At 47.5% G+C, this 24,518-nt stretch overlaps 1 protein-coding gene across 6 annotated transcripts; it reads left to right on the forward strand.

Moving 5' to 3' along the window:
- Positions 1–163: 163 nt before the first annotated feature.
- GGT7 (gamma-glutamyltransferase 7) lies at positions 164–23,360 on the forward strand. 6 transcript variants are annotated; one of them, XM_047853805.1, is made up of 15 exons: positions 164–347; positions 6,578–6,813; positions 7,178–7,329; positions 9,255–9,384; positions 10,223–10,290; positions 10,547–10,620; positions 10,935–11,131; positions 13,144–13,231; positions 14,724–14,851; positions 15,024–15,112; positions 16,777–16,926; positions 17,044–17,161; positions 17,855–17,992; positions 19,141–19,240; positions 22,955–23,360. In XM_047853805.1, exons 1-15 carry the CDS (start codon positions 179–181, stop codon positions 23,116–23,118), a joined length of 2,001 nt encoding a protein of 666 aa, XP_047709761.1. In that variant the 5' UTR covers positions 164–178; the 3' UTR covers positions 23,119–23,360. The 6 variants fall into 6 exon arrangements, with proteins under 6 accessions (XP_047709761.1, XP_047709762.1, XP_047709764.1 ...); XM_047853806.1 differs by having other exon boundaries at positions 9,255–9,372; XM_047853808.1 differs by having other exon boundaries at positions 22,012–23,095.
- Positions 23,361–24,518: the final 1,158 nt, after the last annotated feature.

Below are 24,518 nucleotides of genomic sequence, written 5' to 3' on the forward strand. Positions count from 1 at the left end.
GCAGGCTGACAGCGCTAGGTGGAGGAGGGGTGTGCAGTCAGACCCTACGCCCGCGGGGGTTGTGGTGAGGCGCCCCCTCCTGGCTGCCCTAGAGCTCAGGCCCCGCCCTCCCCCACCCCCCTCGCCCCCGCCGCACCACTTCCGGCAGGCGCTGCGCTGCTGGGGGGCGCGGGCGAGGATGGCGGCGGAGAACGAGGCCAGTCAGGAGAGCGCCCTGGGCGCTTACTCGCCCGTGGATTACATGAGCATCACCAGCTTCCCGAGGCTGCCGGAGGACGAGCCGGCGCCCGCGGCCCCTCTGAGGGGCCGCAAGGACGAGGACGCCTTCCTGGGAGACCCCGATACCGGTGAGGCCCGCTGGCCCAGTCCCTGCCCCCTGGGACGTCCCTGGTCCTCCTTCATCTGCGCGGAGCATCACCTCCAGTCTCCATCTCCCTAATTGATCCCCTTCCTCCTGGACCCCTCCCTTCTTCTCCCTTGTCTCTGTTAATTATCTAGTGAGATTGGAGATGCATTTCTGCTTTGGAGGCTTAGGATGCGACAGGGAAGAATGATGCCAGGGATTGCAGTAGCAGGGATTGGGGTTACCTCTTGGGAAGAACCGACTAAAAAGGAAGGAGTTTTGGAGGGAGGATGCTAAGAAACAGCTGTGATCACCCAGAAGAGGCCGTTCTTTAGTCACAGAGAACAGACTGCAGCAGGATGGGTAGAGGCTAGGTCTTGGGAAGAACTTCCCACAGCCAAGGATTGTGGGAAGGAGAGACCTTAGGGAGCAGCTGAGGATCTCTTCATGTCCCCGGAGGGGTACAGAGGGCATGATTCCCGTCTGTTTGTGAGGGCTAGGTATTGGGAGACAGGGGGATGGACTGCATGACCTCTCAGAGTCCTTGGAGACCAGAGTGCCTTCTCTGCCTTGTGGATTACCTCACCCCTCCCAGAGCCATGGATCAGGCCAGGATGTTAGTAAGGTACCCTGCCCCCTAGGAAGCAGGCTCCAGAATTTTACTGTGTTCTTGGCCCTCTGCAGGGACTGCAAGGGGCAAGAGTAGGGAGGGGGGAGACCTGAGGGCCAAGAGGTCTCTGAGCATTTCTTCCCTAGGGCTCTGCCTCCTATCCATGTGGCCCAGCTCTATCTTCCTCTCCATTCTTCATCCTCCATCCCCCATCCTTCTTTCCCTCAACGTCACTTCCTGGCATTAGAGCATCCTTCTGCTTAACTCTGTCTTCCTCCCAGTGCCTGCACTTGAGCCCTCTCCCTTACCAGCCTGGCAGGCAGATCCTGCTTCTCTGACCCAGCCTTCTCCAGCCTGACCCTTCTGTAGCTATTCCCAGGCTGAAAGCTCCAAACTCTCCCTCCTCCACAACTTCCCAGTCATCTGGCCTTTACTCACAGCCCCTGCCAACCTAACTAGACTGTACCCTACCTGGAGGGGGAGGCTTATGGACATCACATGTCCAAGCTGCAGATCAAAACTTATTTTCCAAAGGGAGTAACCCTGGAATCAGGAGATAACAGGAAGAGTAATGGGAAGATGTGTCCTGGTGGATAACAGCCTGAAACTATGTCCTTTATTCAGGGGTCAGGAGTGCCACTCCTGATCTCAGCACTGGCTTGACTCTGTATGAGAGTGGGCAGTCCTATCCTGACCTGGGCCTTAGTTCCCTCTTCTAGCTCAACTGGGGATGTCTATCTCTCTTAACCTAGAGATTGGAAAACCCCTGACATGTTTTCTCCTAGCTCCCTATAAATGTCTTAGCATTTATCAAACCTGTGATTATTTGAGCAGTCATGTGATTACTCCATATTTGTAAGCCCTATGAGGATGGGATCGTGACTGTTTTGTTCACCATCCTTTCTCTACCATCCAGCACAGTGCTAAGCACTAATAAAAATTGTTGTATGAATAAATGAATGAGAGAGATCTCAGGATGAAAGACTAACAGGGGAGGGAGTACCTTGGGGAGTTAATATAGATTCTGCCCTCATCTATACAAAACTCCAACAGAGACCCTTGTCACCTGAGTTTCTTGGAACCTGCACCTTATGCCACACTTGTACACTAAAATTCCAAGGACTCTTACCATCATACCTATGTAGTCATTTCAATGCTTTGTCTCAGAGCACAACTTCTAGGCCCCAAGGCTTCTTTGGCCAGCTGGACTAGCCTGTTGGCTAACATGATCTCCTATGTTATTAACCTGGTGGTGCCACTTACTGGCACTGCCCCATCCTCTTAACCAGGACCTTGGTTGTGCCCAACTAGCCTCTAGCCTGCCACTCCCCAGAACCAAGTGCCAGGTACCCTACAACTGACCCTGGAAAAAGTAGAGCTAAATGGTGACCACTCCAAGGTTGGGGAAATTCTTGACTCTCTCCTGAGCTTCAGGCCCATGTGTTCCTCCTTGTCGCAGGCATCTGCCTCTAGATGTCCTGCAAGTGCCTGACTGTCAGCATGATCTATGTTGAATTTATCATCTCTTCCCCATACCTGCCCTTCCCCCAATGTCATTCTCAATTAGTGACACTGCCATTCGTCCAGTCTCCAAGGTAGAAGCCCAGGAGCTACCCATGATTTCCTTCCTTCCCTTTATTTCCAAATGGTGATCAGATGCTCTCTGTCCTTCCAAGTATCTTGCAGGTTCCATCTCATCATCCTGCTACCACTACTGTACACTAAGCCACCATCCTCTCTTACTTGTATTACCCATAGGCTTCTAGCTACTACCTGCCTCTTCCTCCTCTCTGCCTCCCCAACCCCAATCCATCCACTACCTTGAACTTCTGTCATGTCATTCCTTGGTTCAAAAATCTTTAATGATTCTGCCCTTAAGGAATAAGCAAGCCAGAGATGAACTCAGTTTCTAGCCAAGATATCTTTCCTGAGCTCTAGACTTAGCAAGTCAACTCTGTTCAGTATTCTTTTGTCAGAAGCTCAGCTAAAACTGAGCTAATCTTAAAAGAGAATTTTATTTGATAGCATAACTGAAAAATCCAGGGATATGGGGCCTCAAGTATAGCTGGATCAAGGCACCTAAAAAGGAATTGGCTTTCATCTTGTGGGTCAACATGTCCCCAGCAGCAACAGGTTTACCCCGTACTATCTTAGCAATCTAGGCAGAAAGAAAGCTTTCCTCTTTCCCAATGGTTCCAGCAATAGAACTAAGTTTTAGTCTCATTGAACTGGTGCTGGTCACATGCCTGTCCCTGAACCAGTTACTGTATAGAGGTACCTGTTCTGATGGGCTAGACCTAGGTCATATACTCACTCTGGTCAGGAATGAGAAAATGAGGAATGAGAGAAGGGAGATGGTATTTTCTAAAAGAAAATTGAATGGAAATGGCATCTAAGCAGATAAAAATCAAATGCCTACTAGGCCAGTTGCCTCCAGACAACTGCTAATGTCCCACAAATTCAGAATCACCAAAATTAAACTCATCATCTTTCTCCCAAAAGACTTATGTCTTCTGATTCCAAACTAACCTTTTCCCAGTGTCCTGCTGTTGCTCTTACATATCAGTAAAATCAATGGTTTTATTGCCCTAGTGCTTACACAGTAAAGTATTCAGTAAATATTTTTGTTGAATAAATGAATAACTTAATGATTGACTGGTGGAATAAAAAGTCTTGCATGAATCTAACTCTAATGAAACCATATCACCTTCACCTCCTGGTCCCTCATAGCTGATTGGAGAAAACATATTTAAGGACAAGCATCAACTAGAATTAGCTTATAAGGTTGGCTTTTGAGTGTGGAAATGGCTCCTGCCTTGTGGAGCAATGGAAAGGAGGTTTTGAGTTACTCTTGCTTCTGTCATTTATTCATTTTATGACCTTAAGTGGGCAGCGTCATCTTTCCCAGTCCCAAGTTTCCTCATCTGCAAAATGGAGAGAATAGGCCTATCTCATAAAGTTATGGGAATGCTTCAGTGAGGGAATGTGTATAAAGAGCTTGGAATATAGTCAGCATCAATAAATATAAGTTCAAAACCATTTCCTGCACTTCTTTTGAAACCTCCAGGGACCAAGGAGAGTTCTGTGCCCACAGTAGGTATTTAACATCTGTTTGTTGAATGAATTCCAGTTTTATTTAAAGACTATGTGGTGCTGGTGCTGTGGAGTAGAGGCAAGCATGATCAGCTGAGGGAGGCTTCCAGAAGACAAGTTTCTTTTTTTGAATAAAAAATGTAAAACAAATTACATGTGTATAGTAAAAAAAAAAAAAAAAAAGTGAAGAAAAGTAAAAGTTCTCTTCTCCATTCCTATCTGCCCACAATTTTTCCTTTTTATTTAAAAATATATGGGCGTTCCTGGGTGGCTCAGTTGGTTGAGCATCCAACCCTTGATTTTGGCTCAGGTCATAATCCCAGGGTCTTGAGGTCAAGCCCCACATTGGGCTTCTTGCTGAGCATGGAGCCTGCTTATCTCTCTCTCTCTCTCTCTCTCTCTCTCTCTCTCTCTCTCTCCCTCCCTCCCTCTGCCCCTCTCCCCAGCTCATGTGTGTACACACTCTTTCTCTCTCTCTACAAGAAAACAATTTTCAGGCTCTGTGCTCACAGCACAGAGATTCTCTCTCTTGGCCCCTCCCCCGCTTGTTCTCTATCCCTCTCTCAAAATAAATAAAAATAAACTTTAAAAGAAAAAGATTTTTAATTAAAAAATAAAATAAAAATAAAAATATATGTATTGATTTAGGGGTGCCTGGCTGGCTTAGTCAGTGGAACATGAGACTCTTGATCTCGGGGTTGTGAGTGTGAGCCCCATGTTGGGTGTGGAGATTACTTAAAAAATAAAATCTTAAAAATATATTTATATGTATTGACTAAAAAAAATACATATATGTAATAAAAATTTCAAACAAGAAATTCTCCCACCCCATCTCATTCCTACCTTCAGTATCTTTCCCCAGAAGTAACCACCATAAACGTTTTCTAAAAATTATCTATATATGTATGTGGTTTCTTATTTACACAGAAGAGGGAAGTATGGATTCTGAAGGGCCTTGAATGCCTGGTCAAGGAGCTTGGATTTTCATCATGTTGACATCAATGAACCATGATAGTATTTTAAACAGGAAAGTATAACACTTAGTTTTCAATATTATCCCACAGACTTTTAAAGTGGTTATCCTCCTAGTGCATAGTAGGAGGTGCTCACAAAATATTTATTGAATGAATGAACTTTTTAAAACACATTGTACATACAGCAAGGGTATTAAGGCCAAGGTACCAGGTTATTTTTTTACTGTTCACAAACACCCAGGACCTATAGGCCATTTAGAGAACTGGTTTCAAGGCTAATATGACCCAAAGGAGGAAAACTATGGGATGGAAGAGGGCCTCAGCCCTGGCCAATGTGGAAGGGGGATAGAAGTAACTAGAGGGTGCCTGGTAGAATCATCTCATGGAATCCTTATGCCCATTTTGGCCAGTTAGGGGTTAGCTCCATTATTAGGTGAGGGAAGTGAGGCTTGTGGCTTGAAGGGACTTACTCATAGTAAGCCAGCAAGTAGTAGCTTGCTCCACTCTTATAGTCAGTCCTCAGATTCATTCTCCAGATAGCCAGAGGAATCTTTTTAAAACACAAAACAGATGTCTTCAGTTCTTTCTTAAAACTCTGCAATGGCCTCCCATGGTTCTTAGGATTAAATCCAAGCTTCTCACTAGGCCCACAAGACCTAGTGCACCTGGCCTAGCCTCCACCATACCACTCTTTCCCCTTGCTCGTTACATCAGAGCCACTCAGGCCTTGGTTACTTTTTTCTAATGTACCAAGCTTATTCCTACCTTAGGGCCTTTGTGCCTGCTGCTCCTTTCTAGAACACTCCACACACTCACCCCTTGCTCTACATATGATGGCTAGCTCCTTCTCATCCCTTAGTTCTCAGCTAAAAAGTCACCTCCCCTGAGAAGCCTTGCCTGATTTCCCCAGCTAAGCAACCTTCAACGTGCACCATTATTCTCTATCATTTCATCCTTCATAGCACTTGCCACAAGTTGTGATGATATACTCCTTTGTTTGTTTATTTTCTTTTCTTTCACTGGTCTGTGAACTCTATGAGGGCAGAAACTGTTTATTCTTTTCCCCTGTATTGAGCAGAGGGCCAGACCCATAGCAGGCCCTCCATATTTGTTGAGTGAGTGAATGGGTAAGCCAAGCAAGTTGGAAGCCAGGGCCTGTTCAGTTTATATAGCTACCTCCTTGCACAGAAAGCTGGCCCCAGCTGGGGCAGGATCTAGTTTCCAGGGAGGGCTCAAACCCCTTGCACTCCAGGAAGTATTCTTTGCCCTAGGCCCTGGGTCCTGGGTCCCTGGGTGGGTCTCGGTTCTCAGGAAGTTTCGCCTAGGGGCCAGACATCCAGCTTCCTGCTGCCTAGATGGGGGTCCCTGTTTTTCCAGCCGGGACTGCCGCTTCCCCCTTTTGGGGTGCATTGGGGAGATGCTAAAAAGGGCGAGCAGTGCCGTCTAGTGGGGTTTGCTTGACAGGGGCGGGGAGAGGGTCATGCAGAATAGCCCCGCCCTCCAGGCGGGCAGGGCCAGGTAAGAGGTGCCCAGACCTACCCGGCTGCCACCCCACAGACCCGGACTCCTTCCTGAAGTCTGCGCGGCTGCAGCGGCTGCCTTCGACGTCGTCGGAGATGGGCAGCCAGGACGGGTCGCCGCTGCGGGAGACACGCAAGGACCCGTTCTCTGCGGCAGCGGCCGAGTGCTCCTGCCGCCAGGACGGGCTCACAGTCATCGTCACGGCCTGCCTCACTTTTGCCACGGGTGTCACTGTGGCGCTTGTCATGCAGATTTACTTCGGGGACCCTCAGGTGAGGGGTTTCGTGAGGGCCAGAGGGAGGGAACCGAAGAGGAGGGAGTGAAGAAGTTCTTGAGGAGACCGTGGGGATTGCGGAATGGCTGAGTGAAGGAGGAGGTCAGCAAATGGAAAGGGGAGAGGACAGTGACATGGGAGAGGAAGGTCCCAAAGGGAGGGGCTCAAGGTATGAGGAGGACAGAGCCAGGAAGGCACCTGATCAGGTGAGAGGCACTGGAGGCAATAATGGAAAGAGTCCTAGGGGACAAGAAGGCAGGCCTCGCACCCCCAGCCCCTGCGGAGATTCTGGGGTTGGTGGAGGTGCCTTAAGGGGGCAGGGGTCTCCTACTGCCCCCACCTAGAACCCTTTCCCTTCCCAGATCTTTCACCAGGGTGCCGTGGTGACTGATGCTGCCCATTGCACATCGCTGGGCATCGAGGTGCTCAGTAAACAGGGATCTTCCGTGGATGCCGCTGTGGCAGCAGCCCTGTGCTTGGGGATCGTGGCTCCACACAGTTCTGGCCTGGGCGGGTAAGGAGCTCCCAGCTGTGGAGGTTGGGTTCCCCCAGGCCTCCTTCTGTGTCCTGGTATGTAGGCCTCACTAGGGGGTCTTTCGGTTTCACTAGAGGGGCAGCTAGGCCCCAACTCCTTGCATTTTGCCTTTCTACGTCCAATTTTACCCCTTTCTCCTTACCTGAGTCAGAGGAGGCATTTTCAGAAGAGTTTTGTTTTGTTTTTGTTTTGTTTTGTTGTGTTTTACTTTGTTGTAACTAGACTTTTGTAAACTACTCTGGTGGGGGTATACTGTCACTAGTTAACACAGGGATACTTTAATTTTCGGGTTTACAAATCCTTAAAACAAATCCCTGTGAGCATGGTTAAGCTATGGAACCTCTATCTTCCAAAAATATACCCCAGGCTGAGAACTCTTAAAGTTTATTTATTTTGAGAGAGAGAAAGAGAGAGAGCAGGGAGGGGCAGAGAGAGAGGGAGAGTGAGAGAATCCCAAGCTGGCTCCCCCTCTGTCAGGACAAACCCATGTGGGGCTGGAATCTACAAACCAAACCATGAGGTCATGATCTGACCAGAAATTAAGAGTATGAAGCTTAATCACCTGAGCAACCCAAGTGTCCCCAGGCTAAGAATTCTTAAAACAAAGATTACAAACTGGCCACCTATGGGCCATACCAACACACAGACTAGTTTGTTTTCCACACTTAAATTTTTATTTTTTTTAATGTTTATTTATTTATTTTGAGAGAGAGAGAGTGGGGGAGGGGGCAGAGAGATGGAGAGAGAGAATCCCAAGCAGGCACAGAGCCCAACACAGGGATGGAACCCACAAACTAAGAGATTATGACCTAAGCCAAAATTGAGGGTCGGATACTCAACTTACTGAGCTACCCAAGCATCTCCCACACTTAAAGTTTTTAAAATTTGTTTGCTATTGTTCAGGGCACCTGGGTGGCTCAGTTGGTTAAGCATCCAACTTCAGCTCAGGTCATGATCTTACGGTTCATGAGTTTGAGCCCCATGTCAGGCTCTGTGCTGACAGCTCAGAGCCTGAAGCCTGCTTCTGGTTTTGTGTCTCCCTCTGTCTCTGCGCCTCCCCCACTCACGCTCAGTCTCCGTGTCTCTCTCTCTCTCTCTCAAAAATAAACATTGAAAAAAATTATTTTTTAATTTGCTTGCTATTGTTAAAAAGTTGAGAATTTTCATAAAAACCCATATTTCCAACATCTCTTTAACAATCAGGAGCCTCAGTAACACTGGGCCCGCATTCCCACATGGCTACAATTGTCTGGAGCTAAATAGCATGATGGGGCTTGTGCTTTCTACTTGGCCATAATTCCTGCCACTCCCTATTGTTTATCTCTCCTGCTTTCTTTATTATGTTACTTGGCTGCAGGCCAACCATCTCAGATGCAACTTCCATCTCAGATGGAAACAAGTCACAGAAAAGGGACAAGCTGACAAAGTCCATATCTTGGCTCCTGCAAGACCAGCCCTGCAGGCCCTACCAAAGAAATTCCCCTTTTGGTTGTATACAGTCTATCCTTACATAATTCAGTCCTGGAAGAGGGAGCAGAGGCATACCATGGAGGCAGGTGCAGGAAGCTGGCAGGGGTCCAGCTGTGGTCTAAGGTGGGGGCAGGGGGTAGAACATCTTGCTCTTCCAGTCTCTAGGGTTTCCCTAATCAGGGATTAAAGTCTCCAGTAACAGGCTAGACGAGCTCCATGGTTTCTGGGTCCCCAATCCCCTTGATTTCACTCCCCCACCCTCTTACAGAAGCTGAGTCTCTGAATCCCTGCTGGGGAGAGGGCTCAGACATCTGACTCCAGATGACAGATTTAGCCTACAGATTTATCCGTCACCACTGGGGATTGAAGGGTGGCAGGTTAATTGTTTAGAGGGGTAGCATCTTATCAACCTCCCCCTTCTGTGCCTCTCCCAGTGGCGGCGTGATGCTGGTACATGACATCCGACGAAATGAGAGCCACCTAATTGACTTCCGGGAGTCTGCACCAGGGGCCCTCAGGGAAGAGGCCCTGCAGAGATCCTGGGAAACCAAGGTGGGGATGCTGGTGAGAAGAGAGAGTCCGGGGGCTTCTCCCTTCACTGCCCTTCTGCTAACCGAAACATTACTTTGCTGAGTAATTACAGTGGAAATGAGAAAAAGAGTTAAGCAGGATGCTCTTAAGGCTATGAGGAAGAGAGGCAGCTCCCAAAATAAAATAATGAACCAAAAGATCTGGATGGTTGATAATAGGCAATACAGCAACACCTCACTTCTCTGGTGACCTCACCTATCTGGAAACCTGAGCAGCCTGAGACATCGCAAAGTTCCTGCACTATATCTCATACTTCCCATTCTAAGCTTGTTGACTATAACTTTCCCAGCCCACAACCTATTGGAAAATTAAAGAGGAACTGCTAAAGGCAAACCCACTATCCACTGAGAGCAAAGGAAAAAATAGAAAAAATTGGAAAAATAGTTATTTGGTGCAGTGACAAAAGCCAAACACATGCCTGAGTTATCACAGCTGAGTAATGGTAGTGTGATAACGAAAAGGTTAAATGAAAGTCCCTTGTCCATTACTTTAAAAGGCAGGAGTAGATATAATCCAACAGACAGGTTTCTGTCTAAATTGGTTATGTCTTGGCTCTTAAAAGGGTTTGCTTAATTTATAAATCCCCCAACTATGCTAGATAAAGGACGCCTTTCTGCATTTGCTGATAATAAGTCAGGGAAATGGGAGGGATGCCTGCCGGGGAGAGCTTGTCCCTCCTCTGGGATCCTTGGCCTGTGTCTTTCCCCTGTGCCAGCCCCCATCCCTGGCTTGGGGCTCTGCGGAGTTCAGCCCAGCCCCCCGCTTCCAGTGACCTGGTCTCCTCTCTCCCTCACCTGCCCGCCTCGCCCAGCCTGGGCTCTTGGTGGGGGTCCCCGGAATGGTGAAGGGGCTACATGAAGCTCACCAGCTCTATGGCAGGTAAAGACCCTCCCTCTGGGGACCAGGGGCCCCTGCCTGCATCTCTCCTTGGGTGGCCGTCTCCTACCTTCCTTGGATTCTTTCCTTCCCAACTCCACCTCCTAATATCCCCTTCCCTTGCCAGGACTCTCCTTCCCAGGAACCCCCTTGCTCTTCCAGTCTCTGGGTTTTCCCTAATCAGGGATTTAAGTTTCCCCCAGGACCCCTCCTCCTCCCCCCAGGACCTTCTCCACCCCCTGCTCTCCGGCCCCCCCAGGCTGCCATGGTCCCAAGTCCTGGCCTTCGCAGCAGCTGTGGCCCAAGATGGCTTCAACGTGACCCATGATCTAGGTCAGTGGGGCCTGGGGGTTGGGGGGAAGGCATGAGGTTGATGGGAAGGGGAGAAGAAACCTCTGAGATTTGGGGCCCAAGCCAAAAAGCACCTCTCTTCCAGTTTGCTCCTTTGGCTCCCTCCCCACCCATCCTACTCTCACAGGAATGCAGCCTCAAATGAGGGGATCTGGGAAGGGCCCATATACAACCCCCCCCCCCCACCTTCCCCATAACAGGCTTCTGGGGGGCCAGAACTATTAGGGCCAGCCAGTCAGCCACTTCATCTATGGTGCATCTCAGCCCGTAGCCCAGCCTCCTGTCCCTGCTTGCAGCCCGAGCCCTGGCCGAACAGCCTCCGCCCAATGCATCTGAGCGTTTCCGTGAGACATTCCTGCCATTGGGCCACCCGCCACTACCTGGCTCACTGCTGCGTCGGCCTGACCTGGCTGCAGTGCTGGATGTGCTGGGCACCTCTGGCCCCACCGCCTTCTACGCAGGAGGCAATCTTACACTGGAGATGGTGGCTGAGGTGAGCATGTGGGGAGCTCCCCTTGCCCTGAAGGACCCTACTGCAGGAGTATTCTTCCCCTTCCTTCCTTCTCGGTCTTTCTTTCTACATATATTTACTGAGGATTCCATTTACTTGAGATTGTAGAATAGACAAAAACAATCTCTGGTGGTAAAAATCAGATTAGTGGTTGTTTGGGGTGAGAGCAGTTAACTGGGATGCAGCACAAAGAACCCCCTGGGATGAGAGAACTGTTCTGTCTTGATTGAAAGAGGTACCTTTGGGCCCCCCAGGGCTGGTGCCAACCTGTGCAGAGTCTTGTCCTGTCCCTCCCAGGCCTGGTGGAGACTCAGGATCAGCCTCAGCTTCCCTGAGCCCTCAAGCTCACCCTGCTCTTAGGTTTTCTAGGGACTGAGGGAAACCCCTCCTTCACTGGTGACTATCAGGACTTACCAACCAACAGAGACTCTTAGTCTGAGGCAGTAATGGGTTCTGAGAACTATTGTCAGTAGTTAAAAACTCCTAATGGAAAATTATGTTCAAGATGAGGATACACACCAACTCTGTGATTCTGTCATCTGTACCATTGGAGTGATTATATGTATCTCTGCCATATAGTTATGGGAATTGAATAGATGTGTCATTCATTCTACATTCATAGAGTGCCTGTTCTGCGTCAGACCCTGTGCTGGGCACTGGAGGTATGGTTATATGATAGATGCCCATCTCAAATGGACTTAACTGGGAAGTCCAGCAGAATACTGGCTTTAGGTCTGCTGGGTCCACAGCTCCATCTACATTGTCAGGCCTTGGTCTGTCTGTCTCTCTGTCATGACTCTACTTCTGTTTGAATTCACTCTCTGTCAGATCCTTTCCATACCTACTCCTCACCAGCCATCCTTCCAGCAAACCATCCCAGAGAAAGAGCATTTCTCATTCCAACAGTTAAAGCAAAAACCTCCAGCTTGTATCTCATTGGCCTATCATAGGTCTCATGATTATTCCCAAACCAGTCACTGGCATGGAAAAGGAATGCTCTGATTAGCCAGACCTGGATATACTGGAGAAGGGGATGAAGGAGACTCTAACAAAGACCATCAGAGCTTTAAAAGAAAAAAACACCAAAGTTGAGTTTAAAAATTTGACCAACAAAGGAACACATATGATGTGTGTGTCATTCAATGTGTAGAACTTCAGTGTGTAGTTCACCAAGGGTGGATTAAAAGTCAGGGGTTTCAAATACTAAAACTACAAAGAGAGAGAGAGAGAGATTGAGGATTCCTAGTGGTTGTGCTAATTTAGGAATGAAAATTACCATGCTGGAAAGGATGGAATGAGCCCATAGGTTTGTTGGTTCATTGGTCAATAGATGCTTGGTTACATCCAATGAGGGTCATTCCTACCAGAATCATCCAGAGTTCATGGTTTTGGAGTAGCTTTCGTTAATTGTAGTGAAATGAAGAATTCAGTTTTGATATCTGTAGGCAAATTCTGCTTTAAGTAGAAAATATTCCTTTAAAAAAAATAATCTCTGCACCCAATGTGGGGCTTGAACTCAGGACCCCAACAAAAGTTGCAGGCTCTACTGACAGAGCCAGCCAAGTACCCCAGAAAATGTTCATTTTATATAGGCAGAGAGGGTAGTATGTGCAAGGCCATGGAGTCATGAGTTCAGGAACTGTAGTTCACTCAGGTAGCTGTACAGAGGTCACTGGGGAATAGCAGGACATGAGGTGGGAGCATTGGACAGGGACCAGGTCACAAAGGGCCTTGAATGCCAATCTAAGGAGGTCGTTCATAGAATGTCTGGTACATAGCAGGTGCTCAGTGGTAGTGCTTTTCCCCCTTTCTTTTCTGTAGGGTCCCGAGGGCTAATGGGGTCCATAAAGGCCATGATGGAAATTGCAGAAGGCACAAAAGTTAGAAACATCTGATATGTCTTTGATTCCAAGCATATACCGTAGGCCAAGCCCATATGCTTACACTGTGGAGTGTGGATCACAGCTGTGATGGGGTCATTCTCTCCCCTCTAGGCTCAACATGCAGGGGGTGTCATAACTGAGGAGGACTTCAGCAACTACAGTGCCCTCGTGGAGAATCCTGTGTGTGGCGTCTACAGAGGTGACCTCTCTCCCAGCTCTCAGGGTCCCTGCTCAGGAGAAGCCTCCCAGTCCATGGCCACCTCCTTTTGGCCTAGAGATTCCTCCCCATTTTACAGGAGAGAAACTGAGGCAGTGAGCTGCCTGGCCAGCCAACTGTTGAAGGAAGCCAGAGCCAGCCCACCTTCTGAAGTAGTCATGGGGTCAGTTACCCCAAGTATTTAGGATATGGGGAGGGAGGTCTGGCCAAAAGTTCAGGCCTGGAAGTTGGGGTTCTGGCCATAAGTTTTCTTGATTTGAGCTCTATGTTGCCTCAGCCCCACTCTCACTGTTGTGTACTTCCTAAGAAGAATTCATAAGGCCAGAGTCCATCCAAATTCATATTGAACAAACCTTTGAAGACAATTATAAACCTGTCCCCTCATTGTGTCAAAAGGAAACTGAGGCCCAGGGACAGAATGGAACTTAACCTGCCAAACTCAAAACTAGAGGAATCCCAAAAGCCAAGCCTATGATGTGGATGAAATCCATGTTTGCTGAACCCAAAGTGGTGGTTTCCTGGGTCCCTCAGAAGGTTCTCAGGTTCTCTCCCCTCCTGGAGGTCTGGATCACCTGGAACCCCAGGAGGGGTTACCTCTGAGTTCAGGTTTCCAGGCCTCAATTTCTAGCCTGATTCTTCTACCAGAGGTGGTAGTGTATGAAGACCTGGGTTTGAGTACTAGCTGTCCCATTCACCTTGAACAAGTCACTTCCCACTGTGAGCTGTGGTTCCCTCCTAAAAATGGAGATAGTACCCTTGAGGGGTGCCCATGAAGATTTGATGAGGTGTTATCAGAAGCTGCCCTGATCAGAATGGATGCTGAATTCTTATTTGATTTTACAAATCCCCTCCCCAGCCTGGGTTCTCTTGCCAATGCCAGTACCTTGAGATTGTCTCCTGCAAACTTGGACCAGCTGCCTCTCTGTGCCTCCGTTTCCTCACCTGTAAAATGAGGATGATAACATTACCCATTGTGGGGGTTAAATGAGTTAATCAGTTAATGTTATATGTCAGGTATTATCATTATTCCTTTGATGTCCAAACATCTAATAACAGGGGCCTCAAATAGGAAGAGGAGATTGCTGCTCCCAAGAAGTTTTAGGGGTGGGACCATGATGGGCCCTGAATAGTATCCTGGTCTGTGGGAGGAGCTAAAAGGAATCTGGACATCTGGACACCTGTCCCTGCTCTGCCTGCAATGTGCCTCTGGGCAGACTACAGTTCTCTTGAGCCTTAGTTTCCTTGTGCAGAAGAGGAAACTGAAGACCAGTGTTCTGAGTTGGAGTCCTGGCCCTGCCCTTGACTTGCCATGTGAACTTGTGTGGGTCCCTTTGCCTCTCAATACTTTGCCTCTCAGCACAGTTTCCCTGTCTGATGAGGAGTTCAGTGCAGGGGTCTCAGCCTACGTGATGGTGGGATATGGAGATGCCTTGACCCCTCCCCTGCCATCTGGTCATTTCCATTTTTTTTCCAGGCCACCTGGTTCTCAGTCCCCCACCCCCGCATACAGGGCCTGCCCTCATCAGTGCTCTCAACATCCTTGAAGGCTTCAATCTTACCACCCTGGTGTCCCGGGAACAGGCTCTTCACTGGGTGGCAGAGGCAAGGCCGACCCCTCCACCCTGCCCTGGGTCTTGGTACACTGGGAGTGGGGGGATGGGTTACTGCCGTGGGGCAGGACTAAATCACCTCCAGGTTTTCTCACATGAGGATCAAAAGTGTGGGTCCTGGGAGGAGCCTGGCAGCCTCTTCCACACCCCTATTATATTTTCAGACCCTGAAGATTGCATTAGCCCTGGCCAGCAGACTGGGAGATCCTGTCTACGATTCTACCATCACTGAGAGCATGGATGACATGCTCAGGTGGGTCCCAGGGCAGGACCCTCAGGGCTGCAGAAGTGGTGGTGGATGTGAGGAAAGGATCAGATGAAAAGCAGCTGGTAAAGCAAGAAGACCTGGAGTCCCAAGTCAATTTTAGCTCAGCTCCAACTCATAGTGTGACCCTGGTTGCCTCACCCTGCACCTACCTCAGTTTCCCCATCTGTACAATGAGTTGGCCCTCAAAACTTTTTTTTACCCTAGCAGGGCACCTATTGGGGCCCATCTGGGCCCCCTTTAGAGTGGAAAAAGAAAGCCTAATAACAATGAAAAATCTCCAAGCAATTACTGGAGGTGATGGGAATTTTTACATTATACATACATTATACACTATAATGTATCCACATTAGCAGCATAATATTGTAAGACTGTGGGTCCTGGTCAGACTGACTCAGTTCAAATCCCAACTTCACCATTCACTAGCTGTACAGGATTGGACAAATTTAAATTCTGTAAGTCTGTTTCCACAAGGGGGCCTGACAATAATGGTGCCAACCTCATGAGGTTGTGGTACAGATTAAATAAGGTCATACATGCAAAGCACTGAGCACATTGTCTGGCACATAATAAGTATTCAACAAATATTAGTAGTAGTAACCGGCAATATGAGTGGGTAAGAACGGTTACTATTTAATTGCTACTATACCTGACCAAAAGGCTAGCTAAGGAAAAAACCAGAAACCAAAAATATACTTAACATAAATTTGTTTTATTACTCAAACAACTCTATGAATTAAGTTGGAAACAATGAAACTAAATGAATAGCTTATAATTAAAAAGCAAAAAGAGCAGCAACCAAAATCAATAAGCAGTTCAAAGCCATAAGAGTGAAGTCTAAAAACAAAGCCTCTCTCCCCTCACCCAATCCACCTGAAACAAAGCCCTCTCTGCCTCTTCTGTGCGGCCACCAGCCTTTATGGTTGAAAACTGAATGAAAATCTTTAATAATCCTTAGTAACTTGTCATTCTCTAATCAACTACAATAACCAAACCAACACTTATTAAGTAAGAAACCCTCTGTCAAACTTTAAAAAGTCTGGAAAATTGCATGTTGTTTTCAATTTAGCTCTAACACACACACACACACACACACACACACACACACACACACACACCTATATTAAATTCATTCAAGTAATTTCATCCAATAAATAGTTACTAAGGGTTTATATACCAAGTCTTCCCCCACAAAATTCTAATAGTAACTAAAGATCCCTGTATATAAAACTCTCCTCTGACTAAACTCTTAATAAAACTTCAGTTCCAAACTAAAAACATTAGATTAAATGAATTGTTTGTTCATTCGAAACAAATATTATGTGAGCATCCACTATGCCCCAGGTACTTTCAAGAGGAGGATTAACTGAGTAAATGAAGCCAAGTAACTAAAAGACTCTTGGTTTAAGCACTAAATAAAAGTTGGCTCTAGGAGGGAATCTGAATGACACCTAAATAAATTCAGTCAGTCCAATAACACTTTCCTGGATATTTCCCATATGTTCAGAATAAGAGATTCTGCTCTCATAGACCTAATAGTCCAGTGGGGGAGGCAGACATTAATCAAATTGCACAAACAGGCATCACAATGTGGTAGGTGGGGTGTAATGAGAGCCTGCTGTGTATTCATCTCCTGCCCCTTGTCTTTTCAGCAAGGTGGAAGCTGCGTATCTCCGGGGCCACATCAATGACTCCCAGGCGGCTCCTGCTCCACTCCTGCCTGTCTACGAGCTGGATGGGGCTCCCACGGCTGCCCAGGTGCTGATCATGGGCCCTGATGACTTTATCGTGGCCATGGTCAGGTATGCCAGCTCAGACTCAGAACCTGACACTGGGGATCGTCTGGACCAGGAAGGGTTGGGGGCTGGATGGGGGTGAGGGCGGCCTCAGGGCTCACCTGGCCCAACCTCCACCCCCAGCTCCCTGAACCGGCCCTTTGGCAGTGGCCTCATCACTCCCTCGGGGATCCTGCTCAACAGCCAGATGCTAGACTTCTCCTGGCCCAACAGGACTGCTAACCACTCTGCTCCCAGCCTGGTAGGGCCTTGCTTCCCTCCTCCCCTGAGAACCTTGAGGCTAGGTAGAAAGTGTAGCAGTATGACTGTGCCTCCTTCCCTACTTCCTCTAGGAACTTCTACTATAAAGGAACCCAAAACAAGGTGTCCACTTCATTCCCAGCCCAAGTCTGGAGCTTGGAGCCTGGTGGGCCTGAAGAAACTTCATCCCATTCTGTCCTTGTCTCACTATATGACCTAGGGAAAGTCTTGCCCCCTTTCTTGGCCTCAGTTTCTTCATCTGTACAATAAGGATATTAGCCCCCATTTGATTCTTTGGCACTTTTCAGCACAATGGTTTACAATTGTGGGATGCTGAGCTGATGGGGCTCAGCCCTCTTGTTGGTCAAAAGAGGAAAGAGATAGGAATTATGGTCTAGTTGGAGGCTAGTATTCTTACATCCTGTGAGCTGGGGCCCTGGCAGGATGAAGACAGATAGAGATGACCAGGGTGTAGATTATCCTGTTCTTCCTCTTGGCCATCTTTCTTGGCTTGGTCCCCTCCCTTGCCACCCATCGTAGCTCCATAGCAATTCAGTGGGGCCATGATCCACCTTAGTTATCCAGGAACCCTCCCCATTTCACAGATAGCAAACTGTGGCCTGGGAAGGGACCAGTCCCCCATGAAAACTTACCCCACCTCTTATCCCCCTGTGGTCTCGGTCCTCTGACACAGGAGAATTCGGTGCAGCCAGGGAAGCGACCACTGTCTTTCCTGCTGCCCACTGTGGTCCGGCCGGCAGAGGGGCTCTGTGGGACCTACCTCGCACTGGGGGCCAATGGAGCTGCCCGGGGCCTCAGCGGCCTGACCCAGGTGAGGTTTCCTCCATGGTAGGCCCTTTGTGGCCAGCAGCCAAGCTGTGGCCTGGACTGTAGATGTGCCTCATGTCTCTGTCTTGTTCTCATCCCTAGCTCAGCAAACATAGGCCAAGGCTGCTTTGTTACAAGTTCATCCTGGATACTAGGGACATAGGCTATGCTGAGTTACTTAGCCAAAATGGAGCCCTGAAGCTCCCTGTCTTCCAGGTTGCATAGAAAATCATGGGCCAGTGGAACTGAAAGGTGATGTAGCATCTGGGCTGCCTAGGTTCTGTCAACCTCAAGTCCCATGATGCCTCTACTCAGCATCTGAAGAGATAAGCAACTCTCTTTAGGGTCTGATTTTGAAAGGAAGGACCTACAGTTCTCCAAAATGTCTCACAACAGTTACACAGATGTTTTAAGCACCTGATATATATGCCAGGCACATACTTTGGCAGGTAGTGAGTTAATTAGCCTGAGCTTTGGAAGCAGACAGCCCTGGGCCCCAGTCCAAGTGCTGCTAATTTCTAACTGTGTGATCTCCGGGAATTCACTTAACCTCTCTGAACCTCAGTCTCCTCATATGTAAAATGAAGATAATAACAAGAGAAAACATTTATGGAATTCTTACTAAGTGCCAGGAATGGTGTTACATGTGTTAATTCTTTTAGCCTTCTCAACTTTGGAAGGAATCCTTATTTCTACTTTGTATATGAGGAAACTAAGACCCAGAGAAGTTAAGAAGTTAGGTCCAGTTTACTAAGAATGGGCAGGCAGTTTGGTTTGAGAGCCTACCCACACAACCACTAAGCTAAAAGTACTCACATTGTGCCCTAGACTATCCCCAGCTATTAACCCTGTCCTGGCCAGGGAAAAGGGAGGAGAGCCCTGGGCTGGATTATAGGAGACTGACTGCTAGTGGTGCCTCTTCCTTGGCTCTCTCTAAACTCTGGAGTGAGTTACTTTCCCTTCCTGGCCCTCAGTTTCCCCCTCTTTGAAATGGGGATGGCCATCACAGCCCTGCCTCTCTTCTGAGGCTGTTTGGATGACACCCCTAGTGTAAGGTTTCTAACCAGAAGTCCAGCTAAGGAGTGAGACCTGGGGAGTCCTGAATCCCCATCTCTGGGGCAGCCCTGACTTCTATCTCTTGGCTGCCCACAGGTTTTGCTGAATGTCCTGACCTTGAACCGGAACCTGAGTGACAGCCTGGCTCATGGCCGTCTGCATCCAGACCTGCAGTCTAACCTTCTGCAGGTGGACAGTGAGTGCACAGCAGAGATCCCCAGGGGGTGGGCAAGGAGCTGGGTGGAGAAGGGGTCTCCTCCCAAGGGTTCCCCCACCTATACCAGCATAACTCCCTGCCAGTGAGTTTGGTTTCTTCCAATGAACTCCTTTGAAGCAGTGAAAGATCTGGGGATTGGAACCAGTTCTGTCATTTCCGGGCTGTGCAGCCTTGGGAAATGCATGTCTCCACTCTGAGCCTCAGTTTTCTCATTTGTAAAATAAGATACAGTTGTTCAGTCTGCAAACCATTCATTCAGTAGTTTGTATTGAATACCTACTGTGTGCCAGGCATTATGCTCAGGATACAGCATTTACAGGCAGACAGGAAAAGAAATAATCAAAGAAATATGAGAAAGCAAAATAAATGCTCTGCGGGCTGACATATAGGACTGATTTGATAACTTGAGAAGGCTTCTCTTGGGTGACATTTCAGCTGAGATCTGAAGAGTAAGAAGGAGCCCCACCATGCAAAGAACAGGGGCGGGTTTTGTAGGCCAAGGGAACAGATGCAATTCAGGGCAGGAGTGGGCTCAGCATGTCTTAGGAGTAGAAAGGAGACTGGGGTAAGTGCAACTGATGTGAGGTCAGAGAGGCAGGCAGAGGCCACATCATGGACCTTATAGGTTACGGTGAGAAAATGGACTTTCCTTTAAGAATGACTGGGGCTTAATTGTAGACACAGCTTATTTTTTGTTGTTGTTTTTGTTTTTAATTTTTTTAATGTTTATTTTTGAAGGAGAGAGAGAGAGAGAGACAGAGAGAGAGAGAGAGAAACCAAGTGTGAGTGGGGGAGGAGCAGAGAGATAGGGAGACACAGAATCCGAAGTGGGGTCCAAGCTCTGAGCTGTCATGAGCTGTCAGCACAGAGCCTGATGCGGGACTCAAACCCACAAGCTATGAGATCATGACCTGAGCTGAAGTCAGACACTCAACCTACTGAGCTACCCAGGCGCCCAAACATAGCTTAATTTTGTAAGTGGGAAAGTATGTGCAGGTTTGAGGAGTTTTTATTACAACAGACAATGTATTATACAAGTCCAAAAGGGATAGAGTATTGAATAAGACATGGTCCTTGCCTGCATGGTATTATCATCCCCATTTTACAGATAAAGAAACTGAGGCCCACAGAGGTTATAAAGTAGTCAAAGATCAGCAGTAAGTGACAGAATTGAGATTAGAATATATACCTGGCTGATAACAAAGACTCTGTTCTTTACTGCCTGTCTCCTAGAGTGAAGCACATTAGAAGCCACAGACCTAAATCCTCAGCAGTCACAGCCTGTGGTTTGGCTGGTGACACTCTGGATCCCAAATGATGATAATGAGGCTATCCCAACTAATAACTTCTGGTGTCTATTGAATGTGAGGCTGTACACTAAGTTACTTGAGGGGGGGCGGGGGTTGGTTCATCCTACCCACCCTTGAGAGGCTTATGGTCTATGACAGGAACATGAGGAGTAGGCTTGGCCAAAGGAAAGTTCATCCGCTGGGGTTTCTGGGAGGCTTTATGGAGGAGGTGACAACCGACTGGGCATTGGAGTAGGAGCAGGAATTTGGCATGTAAGGATAAAGAACCTTCTGGACAAATGGGCAAAAGCCAGAAAGAATGGTTCAGAGAGCAGCCAGGAGGCCTGCTGGACTAGAGACATTGTTTCCTAAACTTAAGAATATCCAGCACCTTCTTGAATTTCGCCATATTTGTACACCATCTAAACCATTATTTACATATGCATATCTATACATGTACTTCTTTTTCAGCGTAAGTGTATTTTAAAGGTAAATCTCATATCATAATCACAATTGGAAAAAATAACATCATTTGCCACAAATAAAAGGTAAATAGCTATAAAAAGTCAACTGTTTTTAGATTTTAGGTGGATATTGTTGCCCCAGAAGGCATTGTAGAGATGTTAGAGGCTGAAATATGGAGAACAAACATAGGGTTACTGGAGGGGTTGTGGGAGGGGGAATGGGCTAAATGGGTAGGGGACATTAGGGAATCTACTCCTGAAATTGTTGCACTATATGCTAACTAATTTGGATGTAAATTAAAAAAATAAAATAAAATAAAATAAAAAGTGTTAGAGGCCAGGAGCTCCTCAGTGGCTCAGTCGGCTAAGTGTCCAACTTCAGCTCAGGTCATGATCTCATGGTTCATGGATTCGAGCTCCGCATCAGGCTCTGTGCTGACAGCTCAACAGAGCCTGGAGCCTGCTTCAAAGTCTGTGTCTCCCTCTCTCTCTGCCCTTCCCCCGCTCGCACTCTGTCTCAAAAATAAATAAACTTTGAAAAACAAAAAGAAATGTTAGAGGCCATACTAAAACTTAGTCCTTGCCATTATCCAAAGGATTAAAAGGGACCCATAAAGGAAATACATTTCTGACTCAGTGATTCAATGCTATTCAGTGTTGTATCTTTACCTCAAGAACTACCCTAGATTATCCCATTTGAGGAAATAAGAAAACCGTATCTTTGTTGAGGAGCCGTAGTAGGTGAGGTTACAGGGCTTATCATGGAGGTCCATGTTAAGAAGCATGGTTTCCATCCACTTGAGTAGAGGTGGGATAGACCTGATATGTTTTACATAGGGGAAATGGATTGAAGAGGGGAGAATTTAAGTTGGAGAAACAGAAACAACTAGGATAATGGGCCAGGCAAGAGATGGTGAGGACCTGAACTTATGTAAGAGGGTGGGGATTTCTCCATTTATCCAGTAAATATTTTAACATTTTCTATGTCTTCACCCAGTTCTAGGCACTGAAGATCAATAGTGAACAAGACAACATCCTTGACTTCAAAAAGCTTATAATCTAATGGAGAGAGACCTAGTAAACAAACAAACAAACAGGTAGCAATAAGCACTTTGAAAGAAAATAAAGCAAGGTAAAGATGACAGGGCTGCTACTTTAGATAGCGGTCAGGTAAGTTCTCCTTGAAGATTGGAATGAAGTAAGGAAGCCAGTCTCATGACTATCTAGGAGGAGAACATTCTAGACAAATAGAACAGCAAGTGCAAAGCCCTGAGGTAGGAGCATGTTTGGCCTACCTGAGGGCAGCAAGGAGGCTAAAGCAGAGGTAAGCAAGGGAGAGAGTAGAAAGAAGTGAGGACAAGAGTTTAGAGAGGTAGTGAGGTCCCAGACGATGTTGTGCCTTAGAGGCCCTGGTAAGGACTTTGGATTTTATTCTAAGAGTCATCAAAGCTATTGGAAGTTTTGAGAAGGGGAGGTGAGTGGTCTAATGGTTTAAAAGGATTCCATTTACCTGTATGAAAGCAGGACTGGAACCAGAAAGACCAGTCAGTGGGCTATGCAGTAATGGCTGCATCCTGGCTATCCTGGCAAGTGATGATGGCAGCTTGGCCTAGGCCGCTAGAGATGAAGAGCTCAAAGCCCTTTGTGCAATGTTAAGAATGACCGTTATGTTATCGATCACATACTATATGCAAGGCTCTGAGCTCTGTGCTTTCTGTGTATTATCTCCTTTAATCCCTATAACAATGTCGTGTGTTGTTTTCATATAATCCGTATTTTATCCATGAGGAGGCTGAGGCTCAGAGAGGTAAAGCAATTTGCCCAAGGTCACGCAGCTCCTCAGTGGGGCATCCAGGACCACCACTCGGGTCTGACCACAGGACTCCTGCGCCAGTGCTCTGAACACTCTGAATGTGTATATGTTGGGGGGTGGTTTTCAGGTGAGTTCACAGAGGAAGAGATTGAGTTCCTGGAAGCCAGGGGTCACCATGTGGAGAAGGTAGATGTCTTATCCTGGGTCCATGGCAGCCGGAGAACCAACAACTTCATCATTGGTGTGAAAGACCCTCGGAGCCCAGACGCAGCTGGAGCCACCATCCTGTAGAGCAGCAGGGTGGGGTGGGGGTCTCTGCTCCCCACCTTTGCATGTTCTTAGAGTCCCTCCTTCTCCCAGGTTTGGTCTCAGGGGAACCCCAGGGATGCCCCAGATCATGGGCCAGAGGGGATGCTTAACAAACCCTATCTGAGAGTAACTGGAAAATTCTCTATCCAGAGGCCTGTGGTGGTGGTGGCGGTGGTGGTGGTGAGTGTCAGTGTCCACAACCAGGCAGACAGGGCCTTGAGGAGTCAGACTGTCTGCCTCCTTTCCTTCAGCCATGCTGGCCCAGAGCTTAGGGATGTGCTTGCAAAACCTTCTCAAGGGTCCTCACAACCCCAACATCTCCAATCTGGCCTGACCTGGACCTTGTCTTCCAGCTCCCTTCTCCTGTCCCCAGCCTCATTTCTTAAATGACTAGGATTTTTTAAATGGACCATCCTGGGGAGGGGGTGCTCCTCTCTTCCTCCCACCAAGTTGAGGTGGGGCCTTGCATCTGGGGGTTCCCAGGTTGTGGGTAGGGGTGGGGGTGGGGACCAGCTCAGGGGCTTCTATTTGCAAAGGGGAATTAAAGAAGACTATTGCTTAACCATGGCTCTTGATTGATTTATATTTGGCTATGTTGGGAGTGGGAGAAAGTGAAATAGTACAAAAGCAGCTACAGCAATTTGTTTACTATTTGTTTCCTAAATTAGATATTTTGGGTATTTCCTTCATATCTTGGTTAAGATATGAAGCTTCCTGATTTAAAAACTTACTACAGGGGTGCCTGGCTGGCTCAGTCAGTAGGGCATGTGACTCTTGATCTCAAGGTCATGAGTTTGAGCCCCATAATGGACCTAGAGCCTACTTAAAAATAAACAAATAAATAAATGTTTTTTTTAAAGTGAAAAAAACATACTACAAAGTTAACAGTAATCAAAACAGTGTGGTACTGACATGAGGCTGGACATAATTGGAATAGAATTGAAAGTCTAGAAATAAACCTATATATCTATGATCAATTGATTCTTTTAATTTTTATTTTTTTGTTTTTGGAGAAAGAGAGAATGAGCAGGGAAGGGGACAGAGGGAAAGAGAGAATCTTAAATAGGGCCCATGCTCAGTGTAGAGCCTGATGCCGGGCTTGACCCCAAGACCCTGGGATATGACCTGAGCTGAAATCAAGAGTTGGATGCTCGGGGCACCTGAGTGTCTCAGTTGGTTGAGCTTCCGACTTCGGCTCAGGTCATGATCGCACGGTCTGTGAGTTTGAGCCCCGCGTCGGGCTCTGTGCTGACAGCTCGGAGCCTGGAGCCTGCTTTGGATTCTGTGTCTCCCTCTCTCTCTGCCCCTGCCCTGCTCATGCTCTGTCTCTCTGTGTCTCAAAAATAAATAAAAACATTTTTAAAAATTAGAAAAAAAAAGAA

The sequence above is a fragment of the Prionailurus viverrinus genome, chromosome A3 (genome assembly GCF_022837055.1).
Source record: "Prionailurus viverrinus isolate Anna chromosome A3, UM_Priviv_1.0, whole genome shotgun sequence".
In the NCBI taxonomy this organism is placed as follows: domain Eukaryota; kingdom Metazoa; phylum Chordata; class Mammalia; order Carnivora; family Felidae; genus Prionailurus; species Prionailurus viverrinus.